The sequence below is a fragment of the Motacilla alba genome, chromosome 6 (genome assembly GCF_015832195.1).
Source record: "Motacilla alba alba isolate MOTALB_02 chromosome 6, Motacilla_alba_V1.0_pri, whole genome shotgun sequence".
Taxonomy (NCBI): domain Eukaryota; kingdom Metazoa; phylum Chordata; class Aves; order Passeriformes; family Motacillidae; genus Motacilla; species Motacilla alba.
Window position 1 is genome coordinate 7,109,733 of NC_052021.1, and position 17,076 is coordinate 7,126,808.

Consider the following 17,076-nt stretch of genomic DNA (forward strand, 5'->3'; position numbering starts at 1 on the left):
AATATCGGGAGAAACACACTGGATTAATACTTGGCAGTGTTTATGTATTCAGTAACAATTTGCCCATCTTCTCACTCCTCTGCCTCCCTTTTTCCATTCATTGCTCTCCAGTATTGCACACAATTTCAATGAAGTCTTAATGTAACACCTCTCTTCCTTCAATGTACTGTTTTTCAGTACAGCTCCTAGAAGAGGTTTGAGGACTTAAATAGCAGCTTGGCCTCTTTTTCCATTGCCATGTCTCAGAGCGTGCCACTCACTCAGAGGCAGGCATTTTGGGTGCAGGAAGCTAATCTTAGCCTTCCTCTTTAGGGAAGGTGGCTCCTCTCTCCAGCCACATGTGGCTTCAGAACAGTCCCCAAGTGGCTGACGAGCCAGAACTCAAAAGCACATGATGCTGTAGGCGTGAGGGCTGCTGAGGAGCAGGAATTACCAAGTCTGAGCTGCAGACCTCCCGGGGCTCTTTGAGACACTGGTGTGAGGTGGGGAGGGCTGGCAGGGCTCTGCTGTCAGCAGGAGTGGCTGACTGCCCAAAAGTGCCTCCTGCTCTCACTTTGGTGAGCTTTGGAAGGACCCAGCTGTTTGCAGACACTTATTCCATAAGCTGAGCTGGGCAGCACAGGCAGAATTTCAGGAATATTCAGTGTTAGGGATACACTTCCCCCCAACTCAATCCCACTGTGTCCCTGAGTGGTCTCACTGGGTTTGGGGCTCCAGAATGGGAAGATGGGAGATCCTGTGCTATTTATTCAGTTACATGGTTCTCTGCTGGTGTTTCTGACATGAGTTTGTAAAAGATCAACTTAACTCACAAATGTCCTCCCTCTCTTGGTTCCACTAGGATTTGGGAATGGGTTTCTGCATCTGTGCTGTGCAGTAGGGTGAGGGGAGATGAGGGATTTGCAGCCCCATAGAAGAAGGGCTGTGTTCCTGCCTGAGACGGAAATGAAAGCATTTTTGTCTCCACATTCAGTATGAGGGGATGACAGGCAGAGAGGGAATGCAGACTTTCAGCTAACACTGGCAAATATTCCTAATAGAGAGGAGGAATATTTCCATTTTGTGTTCCAGTTAATTTTCAATCATGTCCAGGCAAAATGAAGGAAGCTCAGAGAGGGTACAACAGTGAAAAAGCAATTGATGACAATCTAGGAAATTGAAAAATGCAATTCAGTTTTTGTCACCAGTTAAAGCTGAAACTGTTTAATTTGAAAAAAGAAATAAAACATAGCTCTGACTTATCACTCCAATTACTTTTGCATTATTTCAGTTGATTTTAAAGCTGAGTGAAAAGGGGGGAGGCATGGGGCTCTGTCTCTGTTTACTGCACAGAAACTCTCAGTTCTCTTAATGTGTTTAAATAAGCAATTACGCTGTAGGGAAGGAATATGATGGCTTAATGCAAGATGTCTTAGAGCTCCTTCAGTCTTTTCTTTTGTCTCTTGTGAGGAGATGAATTGCTGTTTTCTTTGCAGGAGGCATTCAGCCAGCCAAAACCTGCTAATTATTTGTTGTCTTGGTTATCTTTTGCATACGTGCCACTCACTGGACAGTCATCATGAAATATTGAATGTCAATGCAGGATGCCTTTGGGAGGAGAGGATGGTGTGCTTATGGGGAGAAAACAGTCAAGAAAGTCTGAAAACAGTCAAGATAGTCTGAAAAATAACAGCCTTCAGTTTCAGTTGCTGTTTTGAGATGCTGAAGAGCCTGAGCTGAGAAATTCCTGTGTGGTAACATTTAATTGAAAGTTGGTTTTTAATAGTAGTAAGGAATCTGAAATTATCCTCAGAGGTCTTTTATGCTGCATTCTGCATGAGGTAAGGACCTGGTCCTTGTCTTCAACCTTTTTACCATTTAAATGATAAGAAATTGGGGACCAAATTATGTGTTTAAGGAGAACATAACCACGATGGTTCCATTTTGTCTCTAAATTTTACTGTTTAAATATTTGTCTTTGGCACAGGAGGCAGAAGGCCTGTTAGGATGGAGGCAGTAATAATAATAGTAACAGAAAGAAAACCTGTGTGTGGAGCTCCCAGGGGTCAGGAGGAGCAAATGGTCAGCCAGCTGCTGGAAGGGCTTGGAGTTCAGCGTGAACTGAGCATGGTAACACTGGTACTACCCTGGTGTTTTGAAAGGCTGAGAGCACTTCTGTTTCCTCCAAAGGGCTGAGGGTATTAGAAGGAATCTGGAGGATGAAGAGGCTCGCTAGAGATTTAGATTTTTATTTTTCTCCTGATCTCTTATGTAGCTTCTAGGCAAACGTGTGCTCCTGCTTACCCAGCAGACCTTGACCTGATGTCCAGAGCCCCTGGGGAAGCTCTAACCTCTCTGTCAGCAGTGAGGATGGAAATAAATGGGAGACAGAAACTTTGCCCATATTGTCATTGCTGTAGCTTTTCATATGAAATCTTACATTGCCCCTAGTTGAACTGCATTCTGGCTGTAAGCTGAAAAGCAAGCTGTTTCACAAGCTGTGATCAGTGAACCAGCAGCTATTAGGAGAATGGAAGTAAGTTCTTAAAGCAGTGACACCTTCTTCTTTCCTGTAAGTAATTGGAGTTGACTGCTGCAGTGGTGTCCCGGTGTTTGTGTTTCTATGCAAGCCTTTTGCCAGGTCTCTCTAGAAGCAGCACAGCCTGGGTTTGACATGTTTAGCCATACTTCTTGAACATACTGTGGAGCTTCCCAAATAGTCTTTGCAACTTTCCAAGGAACAGTGTGACATTGGAACTGAATCTGTGTGGCTTAATGATCTTTCTCAACTTTCACCATCTTCCTGTTCTTCTAATCTGAAATAACTCATTTTTTAGGATTCTCTGTGTGTGTGTGTGTCTGCACAGAGTGGGGTAGGCAGCTCTGTTCAGTCTGACCTGGATGCTGAAGTTGTAGTGTGGAAGTTCTGAAGCTATGTTGGTGAAGTGCTGCACCTGGAAACTTTGTGTGACTTTTAGCTGTAACTTTCTGTTCCACCACACCTACCACTGCATTCAAACCATACTTTTGGCAAGATTTTTTTCTCAAAGCTGCCTGGTAGGTGAAGGTGATTGTGCCCTTTCTTCAGGTGGAGATCACTTGATTTGTGCAGAGCTCTTAACTGACTCACACAAATAAAATATATTTGCCAGTGGCACTGCACTGTCATGTGTAATGTGTCACCTTTTACTAATGGTGCCGCTAATATGAATCTCACCTGCAGAATGTTTGTATTGCTGAACTTGAATTGCTCGCTGCTCTTGTATGAAAAAAATGTGCAACAAGTCTAAGAAACTCAGAGAAAGAAACTTGATAACCTAGCTGAGAACTGAGAGATGGAAATATGTTAATCTACACAGAACCAATAACAGCAAGCTGATACAAAAAAAAAAATCCACAGTGTTTTCCTCACCTGAGGGAATGTACATCATACTTGAAAACATGAGACCTAGATAAGTTTGGTTTTTTTTTCACAGGGGGTTGCAAACTGGTTTATTTTTAAAGGACTTTTCTAGCTAAGTTATGGTAAAGGTGCTTCAAGTGACAGAAATGAAAATCCTAGTAAATTGCAGAGCTTTTCCAGTATTGCATTTTTCATTGCTGTGTGTTCTGCTTTTATTAATAGTAAAGGTCAGCTCTTTTAAAAACTCTTTAGCAGGCTTGGTTTTGTTTTTTCCCCACAAGTCTTCCTAAAGCAACTTCCAGTGTCCTCATGTAATACCCTTATTAGTCTAGTACATCAATATTGCATATTACCCTCCTGGATTTCCTACAGCATCAAAACAAATACTTGCTTTCCTGTAGCTCAGGAATCCAGGTAACCATGGCAAAATGCAGGCAATAAATGAGTGGCCCTGCTCTGAGTGTGCTGCGCAGTTGCCTTTGTGCATTTGACAACCGCACAAAAGCACAGGTGCTTTATTCCTTCATAACATCTCAGCAGGACTGTTGATGAATAAATGTTCAGAGCTGAATTCACCTTTTGAGGAGCGTTTAGCAGGAGGCTTCTTGTAAAGTCAGGTACAGAGATGTCCAAGTCTGATTTTGCAGGATTCTTAGATTGCTGTCCACCTGAATTCAGCCCTCTCTTTGTGTCTGATGCCTTTGTGTTTGAAATTTCTGAGATGGGTATAGCAACTGCCCGGGCTCCAGCTTGTTTCAGATATTAGGGATAGTACCTGGCAAACATTTCAGGCTCTTCCAGGGTCTGTAAAGCATGCTTAACTTACCTGAAATTCATAAATTCATAGCACACAGAGCTAGAAAGAAACACGGTGATTAAACTCTTCCACAGCATGAGGCAGAGAATTGCACTCTGATTTCTTTAGTCAGCTCCATAATTTGTAGTTCAACAGAAGCATGTTTCTTCTACAAGGGTTGACTGATTTTGATCTTAAAATTCTGAAAGTAAGCATCATATTTTTTTTAATCAGTCTCTTCTACCAAATAATGCCCTTAAGTGTCCATGGGGGATGGGGTTTTTTTGTGTTCTGGCATTACTGTAATTCATTACGGTGTGCTTATGTTTGCTGTTTAATGAGGTTGACTTGGTATTTGTTGAAATAATTGTGGGATATATAACACTTGTGAATGCCAGTTCCATGAGGTGAAATTTGGTACTTCTGGATGAAGTGCCAAGAGTTGACTGGGTGCCAAATAAGGTACAGTACTGCACAGAAAACAATGTCTGAGTTGTGATGAAAGGGTATTTCCTTTCATGAAATGAATATTGGATCAAAAGCAATCTCTTTGATTTTTGGAATTTGCTGGAACTGTACCAAAAGCAATAGGAATTATTTTAGTGAAGAAAGCATTAAAACTACTCTAGAGCTACTTGCTGTTTTTCTGACAAAACAAATAAGAGAGAAAGTGTAGGAGGGAAAACTTTACAAATGTGCAAAATTTATTCTTTTCATCAAATTTTGGGCTGTGTTTTCTATCAGCCTTCTCAGGTAAGGGTTGCTCAGTATGTGCAGTACTTGCCTGTGATTTTTGGAGAGCCCTTGATAATCCTTGCACTGTGTTTTCAGTCTTTGCCTTTTAAAACTATACCTAGGAGTTGCACAGTGAAAGGATATCAGGTTTGCTCAGGGACCTTTTGGGATTCAGGCCATATATGCTGGGATCATATGGAAAAATCTGATTCCAGCCACAGCTTTCTCTTCACTCTTTCCATTTGATATAACCCTTGCAACTGGCACCTTTAATTTATTTTTTTCCCATAATTCTGACCTAAAGATACCCAGCCAAGAGTAAAGGGAAGAGAGAGACTGTGCGTGGGGGATATCTGTGATATGGTCAGATGATGAATTTCTGCTGAAATGCAAATTAATGCTCACTGTGTCAGAGATTTCACTGTGAAATAAGTTGGGTTTTTTTCCCAATTTCTCATCATTTCAGCTTGTCACAACCTTGCATAAACTAAAGCTGGAGCCATTTGCAATTGCTGAAAAATTAGAACTCCAGGAGATAAGCACTACACTGGTTTTGTTTGTACATCTGCTTGTGTGGTATGCCTTCACAGGACTTTGGGCAGAAAAAGTATTTCATTTTAGCCAAAGGGTAAAGACAGGCACTTTCCTGCCCTTGCTGCTTACTGTGAATTGGAATGAGTGCATTTCCCTCTAGAAAAGCATTTGCTGACTTTTTTTTTTCCTGCCAATGGAGTTAAATATATGGAATAAGTTTCTGTTTTCAGGAATTATTCAGGGTTTTCTCTGGTTCTGTTGGGTTTGGGTTCTTTGCTTTCTTGTTGTTAGGATTTTTCTGTTGGGTGTTTTTGAGTTGTTTTGCCTTCACCATGAGTACAGCACTCATGATCTACCTGTCCCTCTTCTAGGAAGATAAAGTATCATGTCAGGTTTTGTTAATGGAGCCTTTGAGTTTTTTCTTGGCTCTGTGAACATGTTCATGTGTGATTGAAGATAATATGTACAGTAGGTGTGTGCTTTAACTTAACCCAATTTATCTTAGCTGTTAAACAGCATGAGACCAGTTAACTACGGATGGAATGTTTTATTAAAACAGCTGCCTTGGTCATTTTCAGTTTAGTTGCTTCTATCTGACTGCAACACAATAGTTTAGCGATGCTTTTTGGTTTTGCTTCCAGCACTTGTGGTCAGGAGTGACTTAGGTGACCCCCAAGTTACTTTGAAGAGGTGAATAGTGTTCATGTTCTGTAGAAAACTCTGCTCCTTAAAGAATAATGGTTTTTCTTTTCAAGCAAATGCAAGTCTTTCTCTACTGACAGAAATAGTTTCAAAAAATGTCACGGACCATTTTAAACCTTAAAGGTTTGGGGGGGGTTGTGTCTTGAAGTTTTCTAGACATCCTTTTTTTCTCAACAGCCTTTGTTAACAGTCAATTGCAGGGCATGGGAAATGGCGCTTGAAATGTGCAATAGATCCTTTTATAAGTTTTGAAATATAAATGGAGCAAAGGGACACTTCACAATATTAGTGTTTGCTTTTGTAAAGACAAAACCTTCCCAGATTTGTTTCTTGACTGACTTCAGACAGTAAAAACTGGAATCATACTGTGTTGATGTCATAAAATCAGAAGGAGTGAACAGAAGGAAACCTAAATTGTTTGGTAGAGATCAGATCCCAAATCTACTTAATGAATCAACAGTTTTGTTCGTTTTTATTAAAGCCTGTGACAAATTTTATGTGCGAGTCAATGCTTCAAGGTGTTCCTACAGCTTGCCCTGGCAGAGGAGCCCTCAGGCTGCTGTGGGGCAGCAGGAGCTGGGGCACAGGCACATGAGTTCACTGCTGGTTGGTGGCATCAGGACCAGGGGTCTGAGATGTCTGGAGCCTCAGCGGCAGGGCTGATGCCAACCTCTGTCCACACCTTCCCTGCACGCCATGGAAGCTCAAAGTCCTTTTCAGACAATTTAGTTTAGACACAAGGTGTGGGATTATTGGTTTGAGATGAGATTCTTACTGTGTGTTTATTGCAGTGATTCCTTTCCTTTCCTCATATTGGATACAAGGGAATTTTATTTATTTTTTAGAATAAAGATAACCTTTTAGAAACAGAAAGTAACAGTATCACCTGGAAAACAGAACTTAGGCTAACAGGGTTACAATGTTAGAACTGAGTAAAACCCATGCAAAATGTGACTGCTTCTGTATGGACTGGCGACTGCTGATGTGTTCCACTAAAGTGTATCAAGTTTTAATTTGCTGTATTAGATTTTTTTCTTGTTCCAGAGAATATAATATCTGTCTTTGCCAGCATCTATTTATCTTGACAAAGGTCCCAATTTTCAGAATCCTGCATACTTTTAGAGAAGGTACCATGCCATTGGCATAATTTTGACTTTTGGGTGCCAGCCACACATAAATGGAACTGGAATTTGTGCTGGTCCTTCACTGAACATCGATATGACACTTTGTCATGCTGCCTTTACATTCTATTCAAAATCTTCCTCCCCTACATTCTTCCTACCTCATATCCTACCCTAGTCTATAGGTTCAAATCCTGTATTTGGTTTGTGTTCATACTTGTCTTCCTAGATTTCCTCCTATTTTGGTGCTTTTTTTTCCTTACCTGTATTCTGACTGGTGCTTTTCTTCTTCCTACTCCTTAAATAACTGTGCTTTCCTTATACAGGTGTAGTTTTTCTTGCTTTCTTAATATCATCTAACTGTAAAATAGTGGGTTGCACTTAAGTGGAGGGGAAAAAAATAATGCCTTCCTACTTCCCACTGATCCTCTGCTAACCTTGAGTCTCTTGGCTTGGCTTCTCCTACTGCAGAGTTCTAAAATCTGTCACTATCTGTTCACTTCCACTGATGTAAAGTTGGCTTCTGCCATGGTTTTCTCTTGGCTAGGTTTGTTCAAAGCTCATCCCTCTTCTGTCGGCTCTGACTACATTATTTCCCTCAGACTTGTGTGTGTTTGGCATGTGTTTTTGTCATGCTGCTCTTTTAATCTCTGTCTTTCAATATGAACCTAATATTTTGTGTTGTAATTTCTAAGACTTTTGACCAGCTCAGGTGCTGCTGCCATCCCATTCTCTGTCTTTTCAGATGAGGCAGTATCTTTTATTCTGCTTTTCACACCTTCAGCGATTTTAGCGTAGATCTCCTGCATAATTTTTTAGCTGATTTGGTTTTGCTTCTTTTCCTCTTAATCTTGCCTGGCTGTGGTTCAGAACAGGGGCCAGCTCTTCTGGTGGTTCTCTCATCTCCTTTACAGAACACATTCAGGCTGGTGGAAGCATATGACAAGCTTGGAGTAATTTTTCACTGTCTTCTTGCTAAGGAAAACTGGGCATTGAAAAGCAAATAAAAATTCTTGGGTTTTTTGTTGTGGCAAGGCTGCTCATTTATCCTGTGGTAACTTGTTTGTAGCTGAAGAAATAACCTCAGCCCTTGGTTTTTATAATTCCCTGCAAGAAATGAAGCCTTGGAATTGCAACAGTTGTAAATAACTTAATTACTAGTGCCTTTAATGAGACATGTCTGTTCATAAATTTCTCCTTGAATCAATGAGTACATTTTCTTCTGTCATTTAGAACATCTTTTTACAATGGTCTCTGCATGTTTGGTTTTCTTAGCTAAATAATGCTCTGGTTTCTTCAGTTAGCAGAAATTTGATAGCAAAGGAGAACTTCCCATTCCTAACCATTTGTGGGCTTGTCACAGACACTTGGTCTTAAACACTGGAGAAATGTTGTGCTGTGGTTTCTTTGTGTAGCTGGTCTTCTCTCCAGTCCAATAAGACATTGCAGAGATTGCTTTGCTCCTTGCTGGCATTCCTCCTCAAAGGGGCGTATGGAATATACGTACACCTTGTCCTTTTCTTGGTGATTGTTCCTGATTGTAAGGACTTGCATCAAATCTGTTATTCTTCTACAGAAATACCTGTAAAATTGCTATCAACCACCTTGTGCACCTGAGGCCAAGCTTTTAAATCCTTTAGTTGTTGCTTTTGTCAAGCTGAGACCTTTGGTGTGATCTCTTCAAAGTCAGTGGGCACTCGCTGCTCCCATTCCTTTCAACCTGCCCAGGTCCTTCATGTGATCAGCAGCTGAGGAAGCATTCAGATGAGATGTTCAACAGAGATTAACTCTGGTGTGTTGACCCCGGACCACAAACAGAAGGGAATTTTCATGGAAAGGGAGGAAACTGCCTCATGAGATTCTTGTTGCCTCATTAGCTGAGTTGCTGCTTGTTCACTAAGAACAGAACTCATTTGCTCACACAAAGATGAGCCTCCAAATGCTCAGCACTTCCATCTGAGGAACAGTCAAAAGACAGAGTAAACAGTCAAAAGGCAGGGTGTACCTACTCAGACTGGGTCCCCAGCTTGGCAGCTGAGCATTATAAGGCAGTTTAGTTCCAAACACGCTGCCTCTCTTCAGGCTGTGCAACCTGTGTCGGTAGAGGCTGAACGAGAGAATCCCATGGATCCCTTTGGCTGTGATCACTTTTTCTGTGTGACACAGTACAACATTATGCACACACATCAGAAAGATCTCTACAAGTAATCTCAGAAGCAATGCTGCTGAAAAATAGATTGGACTGAGCTTGGGCTTGAGCGATGTCCCTGAGCTGTGTCTGATACTTGGGCCAGCCTTTGTTTCTATCTTCATCATGTCAGCTGCATATAGTGAGTCCCTTTTGAGCCACACATCTTTGTAACTCTAATTAAAAAGATAAATAATGCCTTCCAAGTTCTGGGAAATCTCTGTACTTAGCTTAAACAAGATGTTGCAAGACATTTTTTGTATAGTGAAACCTTTACAGACTTGAAAAGCTGCTTCAAGTTTTAAAATTGAACTATGTATTTATTCAAGTAAAAACTAACTATTTAAATCTATTACATAGTTCTTAAGAAGATCAAGTTGGAAAGGGATTTCAAGGATCATAACCTATCTTGAACAAAGCATGTATTTTGTGTCTCTTTATAAAGGCATCGATATGACTGTTGAGCTCGCTTATGCTTTTCTTTGGTATTTTCTTTGGTATTTTCTCTGTTAAGAGATTGCAGGAGGCTTAACAGTTAATTTGACCTTGGTCATGACATTGACATTAGTTAGTGGTGTGCAATTTTCTTGTGTTTTGGTTGTGCTTGCTTTGTTGGGCAATCTATGCATGGGTTATCTAACACACGCACTCTGTGTTTGAGTAACTGAGAGAATACCTTGTCCTGAAAGCATCCACATATTATATTGAAAGATTTTTTAAAATTCATTTGATTTGTCAGGATTAATCTTAATTCTTTGCTAGAAATCCTTCCTAGAAGACGATTACTTTTATCTGTAAAATATGAAATTATATCTTAGTTTCCTATGTATTTGTATAAATAAACCTGCTATGTAGATAGAAGATAATTCTTTTGTAATACTCATACTTTTTTATTAAAGAAAACATCTTTTTTTTTTTACCAATGAGCAACAAAAAAAAAAAAGCAGAGGAAATTAAAACTTATATTTAATGAGCATGAATGATTAATTGCTATTCTTGGAGTGATGCAGTTAAATAATATATGAAGTGGTTATTCAGAACAGCTGACAGCAAATTACTCTTTCTAGGTTTTTGTTTGCTGTTTATTGCCCATGTAAAATACACGGGTGACCTACATTTAATAAATTTATGCTTGTATTGTAGGCTAAGCAGAAATAAGTAATCATATTAAGTCACTATAATAAATCTTTAAAATAGATGAAAATTAATTCTCATTTTCTCTGACACTTCAGGAGCCTCTGCAAATGAGTACCTTGTATTACTGAGAAATCTGTGTGCACACTGCGCTGTGGTTAATTAAGATTTTCCTTGTAAAATGGATCATCTTGGAAACCTTTTAAAAATCATTTATTCCGTTATTTGGTCATAACTGGTGCACAAATCAGGTTGCTATTCCCACATCTCTGGCTGTAGTATGTTAAAGAGAGGGAATGCATGCTCTTTTGAGCACCCTGCCTTTGTAGGATGTAGATTTTCTTGCTCGGTGAACGTTAAAGTGCAAACTGCTTTGAGACTGAAATCGGGAGTGGGGTTTACTGCTTCTATTTGTGGCTCCTTTGAGCAGCCAGTTGCCAAGGAGATCACTGGCAAAACCCCAGCAACTCCCTGCACCACGTTAGCCTATAAAGCAAGCACTGCAACAGATCCAGTGACAATCATTAGACGCTTCCTGAGAAAACACCCTGGAGGTTTTAGGAGGGTTTATATTTCCACCACCTGTTTCATTGTCACATCTGCTCTTCAGCAGATAGAAAGGGAAATGTTTATGATCTCTGGATAAATATATTATTTGTTTCTTTTCCCAATATAACCAATCAATGTCTATTAAAAACATTTCTATATCTATTAAAAAAACCCATTTCTCTGCCTGCCTCGTGTAATCCTTCTTTGTGTCAGAGATAATTAGCAGCCATCTAATAAGATTAGCCAACTAGTGTGATTAGTGAGCTCAAACCCTGTCCTTTTCCTTTTGCAGGTAAGTGAATGTGGCATTCAGCATCCCTATCTACATTATTATCACTTTCTTTGGCTCTTATTTCTGATGCCAATTTATGGAGTGAAAACAATAAAGGCAGTTGGAGAATACTGACATGCAGGTACTGTGGATGCTGTCGGAGTGTATATTCTGAGAGAGATGGTAAGTGGGATGTTTTCCATCTTCACCTACATCCTGATAGCATTTTGATTATTTGCTGCTGACATGTAGCAGCAGCCTGTTGTGCTCTTGGAAACCAGCTCTCTGTGGCGTTGCTGGAAGGAGGAAAAAAATAGGAGATCTTTTGTTGGATTGGTGGATACCAGTTTTCTGCGGATTTGTTTTTTTTCCTGGATCGCAGGGGGTTTGGATGTACTGTCTCTGAAAGGTTATTAGCATTTTCCTTTGGGTTTGGATGTTTCAGCTTGGAAACCAGATACCATTTGAGGAGATGTGCCAGAGTGGTGTAATTAACCAGACATGATCAAATTGGAAGGGGAGAAACACAACCAGAAATGGACGTTGTGTTCCCTGCTGAAAAGGATGGCAGTTTTCAACTGAGCGTGTATCAAAAAATATTCTTAGACTGCTCAGAGGCTTTGTAATTAAATCTAATTTGAACAGGATAATTGCATTACTTTTTATAAATTGGAAATTAGTCAGGTTTTATGGGTATACTTTAACTGTGCTTGAGGAGATGCAAAACACCAGGGAGATTTTTGGTGGAATGGAAATGTACCAATGTCAACTGGTATTTAAGGGAAAAATAAAAGAATGAGCTGTTCATCTCAGTGTTAAGGCAGATGGAGTTCCAAGTGAGCTCAGTATTTTGCTGCATTTCCAGAGAAGGCAATCATGTATTTTTCTATCTACAGCAGCACCTATTCATAGCCTGACATGTGAACGCCTTTGAGCAGGTCTGCTTCAATCCTTATAAACGAGGACTGTTACCAGGATGGCTTTTTAAATGCCATGTTTTACATTAAGTATCTCTGGAAGCAGTAATATTGAGTGAGTGCCTTTAAAAGCTAATGTCCCCTTTAAAGGTCCCTGTTTTGCTCAGAGGGATTCTAAGGAGTCTGTGCTTTCAGAGGGACAAATTACTCCTCCCCCTCCTCTAGGGATAAAAATTCCTAGTTCCTCGTTTCCTTTCACACTTGCAGAGGCCAGTCTGCCCACTACTGTGATGCTTCCTCCACAGTCTAGTGGCAGTGGCAAATGGGGAGATTTCCTGGGATCTTCAGGAGGTTAAAAGGAACTCCTGCAATGCTGATACATCAGTGTCTGTCACAATATTGTGTAGCCTCAGCAGTCACTACTGCACAAACCCTTATTTCTACCAATTAACTGAGAAGAGATGTATCTCTTGAATGAAAATTTTGATGATGGGAAGAGTCAGTGAGTTGTGCTGCATGGAGCTGCTAGTTAATTCAGTGCAACTGTTTTCTGATTAAACAGTTCATTCTGGGAGACAGCCAAAATGATTTCCTTCCCTTAGAGCATAAAACCCTATGAATTCTTTGTGAATGAATTTCATCACTTGTTACAACATCTTCTGTCATCTTTAACATATGGTAAAATAGTTGAAAACCTGTTTACAACATTAGTTAAAACTACTTACATAACCATTTTCCAGAGTCATTATGGGACATAAAATACCAGAGTATCAAATACAATATGAAATAGATTTGTAAAGGAAAAAGTAGAGGGAATAAATACCTGGGTTCATTGTCCCTGAATGCCTTACTGCAATTCTTGTGGGGTCATTTATTCATAAGCCTTTTTTGGGGGGAAATGTTTTTTCTATTGTCAATACACATATGTATATATGTGTGAATGTATTTGCATAATGCAGTCTTTTCTGTACTAATGTGGGTTTTAAACCATCCTCTGGGATATACACGAAATAATATTTATCATTTTGGAATATTTAATCACATAATCTGCATCTGTTGAATAAGTGGTTTACATTATGTTGAAGGCTTTGCTGTTTGCTACTATAATCTCTCCTTGTTTAAAACTAGTATGATTCACAAAATGCTATAAAATGTTTAGGGCTTTGTTTTTAGTACCTGCACAAATCATGTCTGTGGCAGGATTATGGGAACAGTTAAGATTTAGAGATTGATTGTTAATTTTTTCACTTTTGTAAAGCTACCTTGATTTTTTTTTTCCTCGAACTTGGATTGTTCTCACTTATTTAATATTTTGAGGGTGAGTGAAAGGAACAAGAGTCCCAAATATAGCTAGGGGCAATTACTCTCCTGCCCTCTCCTGCAATATGTCAGGAAGTTGTGTAGTTGTCCTGTGATGTACACATCATGCCAAGGGAAGGGTTTGTAATGAAACATGGGCTGTGAGGCTGACAAGCGTGACATCCAGCTGGAAACACTTGATGGAGTAAAACAATTTGAGGGTGTGTGTGGGAAGAAAACTAACTGGCTTCATCAACAGGAACATGACTGAGGTAGTACAGAAAAAAGGGAGAGAAGCAAGTGGAGGAGATGGTGGAGGCTGTGGTGAGGTGCAGTCCCACAGGGCACTTTTGTTCTTGGGCTCCACCAGCAGGGTCTGTCTGGCTGAGCTGGTGTGGCTGGTTCACAGAGATTTGTACCTTGGTATTAGTGGTTCAGTAACTTACACTGGTGAGCATCTCTGGCTCACCTGCCCAGCTGTCACATTAGAAATTCGGGTTGCCACCAGTCTGAACTGCTCCCTGCTTTTCTTTCAAGGACCTGGACAAAGCAGCAAATTCCTGGAACCAAAAGTGATAAACATATTGAGTATTTTTTTGATGTATTCATTGATTATCTCTAGAACAGTGTCCACAATTCTGGGAATAAGTCTTCTGATGATCTGCTCTGGTCATGATCATTTGGCATGCAGCTTTACTTTATGACTATATATGTAAATGTGCTTGAAATACATCTCTTTAGTACTAAATATATAATCAAGCAGACTACTTAGATTTGAAATTTGAAATTAGCCTTTTGATTTAGATTTGAAATTAGCCTATATTCATCCTCTTTGGCTTGTTTTGTGTTTGTAAGAAGTATTAATTCATTGGCTTAGCATTAATTTTTACTAAGTAACATGAGTTTAGTAGAAACAACTGTTTGCATTAAGAATTGTAAATTTTTGAGGCTCTGCCTGCTCTTTATCTCTGTCCATTTTCTGTTCTTATGTGTGCAGAGTTCTATTTGTGAATGAGTGATAACTGTGTACTGGATACCCATTAAGTGCATCAGAACTGACTGACAGATTCATTTGGAAATCTGGTTTTTTCAAGGATACTTATCTGATAACATGCACATACACACAGACTTTGCAGTTGGTAGAATTAAACCCTGAGAAGCTATCATCAATAAAACTGTAAAAACTGTGGTTGCATTATCTCGATTTGTGGTTGGGGTTTTTGGTTGGTTGGTTCCCACGCCCCGCCAAAAAAAAAAAAGTCAAATTTGGCCATTTATATTATGTGCTCTAACAACTCCATAGCTAATTTCTAATAACTCCATAGCTAAAATGGAAAGATTCTTTTGATGGTGCATGTTCTTTTGATTGTTGTTGAATGTCCACACTGTCTGCCTCGGGAGTGGAAATTTCACTAAGGTCACCTGTTTCCTAGCTGAGATTTTTGGTGGTGTAGCTTGTGAATTACTGTGGCTGTGTGGTCATGAATGCCCTTTAAGGCTAGGCTGAGATTTTATGTGACTCATTATTTTTCTCTCTTGCTATTTTCAATTTGGAGCTCCAGAACAAAATTTTCAGACTGAGAACCAGACCCCGCAGATGCTGATCTTTCAAGGATAAATGAATAAATCAGTAGTTAAATTTCATTCTAGAAAAATAACACCCAGCTCTCTCTAGGTGTAAATGGCTGGTTAGGTAATTTGCAAGTGTTCCATTTAGCTGAATTTCACTCTAATCTTATTTTTGAAAGTGTCTCTGCAGTTGGTTACTTCATGATTCTTTTCCCCTATGTTTAATGGTATTTGCATATACAAAATCACCATTATTTATGATCACATCATAGCTGCCAGTTTATAACCTTGCTATTTCATTAGAGGGATGCCCATACGAAAAATGGGCACCCTATCCTCTTGTTTTCTGTAGGGTAAAAGCAGGAGGTAGCCAATTCAGGATGTTTTCCAGTAAACTTCTAGCCTTCAGTAAAAATACTGGCAAATCCTTGTTTGGGAATCCTGTGGGTGTTTGCTAAAGTTGTTGAGGTGGGAAAATCTCAGCTATAAACTTAACATAATGATTATATGACTTGTATATTCTCAGCAACTTGTGTGTGTATATTCTGCTTGTTTGGGCGATAATTATAAAAATAGGAAAGTAGATCTGAAAAAAAAAGCACTTTTTTATTTTTTTAGAGGTAGGGCTACCTTTATCCACCCAAGTGGCAAAACTCTTCTAGCCTTACCCTTTAGCCCTGTGAGACTGGGGGGTGAATAAGGTGAGGGCTTCACTGTGTAGGTTGGGGACTGGGGTGATGTTCAGGGCAGGGCTTGGAAGACACACTAATCTGATTTTCGCCCCTGAGACTCTGTCTTATTTAAGTTTTACCCCTCATTCCCGAGGCACAGTGTTAATGGCTTCCTTGCTGTAAGGACAAGTGGGACTAAAAATGCTTTTCAGGGCAGGAGAATTAACACTCAATCTTTGCTTTTAGCAGGAAAGGCAGTGCATTATCTGTGCTTGTGCTCTGTCATGCTCACTGCTCTGGGCTGCAGCTCTGTCCCCAGGAGGCACTCGGGAGGTGCCCTGGTGGATCCCCACAGAGAAAGGGCTGCCTCTCAGAGCTTTAGAAAATCCTGTAATTCATGTTGAATGTGTGAAGAGCCTTCAGCTCCAGTACTGGAGACAGTTATGACTCTCACCCTGTTTTTGTGGAATTTTGTCTCACCTTTAACTTTTTAATTAATGCAGTTCTTGTCTCGCTACCATATCACACCATCTTAACTTTGTGATTTAACTTGGTGTAAGACACTGGATTGATTTTTTAATTAGCATGACTACAGGCTGCAGCTGGTTTTGTCTTTTCTTCCATTATTTCTGGATGTGAGAAGTATTCAATTTTATAATGATGGCATAGCATTTTCCATGGTAGTGACATAAAACCACAATGATTTTAAAATGAAATGTGCATTTGCATTTAGGTAATATTGGTAGAAAATAGCCTCTGCTGCTAACACAATTTTATATTGATCATATGCTGTCTAATCTTGTTTGCAATTAGGTGGAGGAGGCATATCCTTACAGATGTTTTATTTTTAGTATTGCAGTGGTTTGTATGTGTTATTGTTATTCCAGTAATATGGTTTAGCTTAGCTAGAAAAATGTAAGTTCAAGGAATTGTTCCTTTAAGGAACTGTTTTCACAACAGCTCTAATTCTTAATTTTTGCTAGAAAGTAAAAGTAGCAAAACATGGGAAACAATAGCCATGGAAGAGGCATAACTACCATCAATGACCTCTTAGCAAGAGGAAGTCCTTTACAAGAAGATGCTGGAAATATGCTTGTTGATGGCTATGCTTTTGGGCTGCTAAAATTAATCAGACATGGGGGAAAGCTCTAGAGGAAGAAGCAGGATGGTGTTCAGACTGATGTGACGGTGGTGGTGCTACTCCTGAA

At 39.7% G+C, this 17,076-nt stretch overlaps 1 protein-coding gene across 4 annotated transcripts in view; it reads left to right on the plus strand.

Annotated features, from left to right (window-relative positions):
* Window positions 1-17,076, plus strand: part of ANK3 (ankyrin 3) — a 339,367-nt gene that overhangs the window by 75,758 nt on the left and 246,533 nt on the right. The window contains exon 2 of one of the 4 annotated variants that reach the window (XM_038140067.1): window positions 11,434-11,595. The exons of the other annotated variants lie outside the window; for them this stretch is intronic. Within the exon in view, the coding sequence (XP_037995995.1) occupies window positions 11,593-11,595 (3 nt within the window). The 5' untranslated portion in view covers window positions 11,434-11,592. The remainder of the gene's footprint in view (window positions 1-11,433; window positions 11,596-17,076) is intronic. 4 annotated transcript variants of the gene reach the window in all.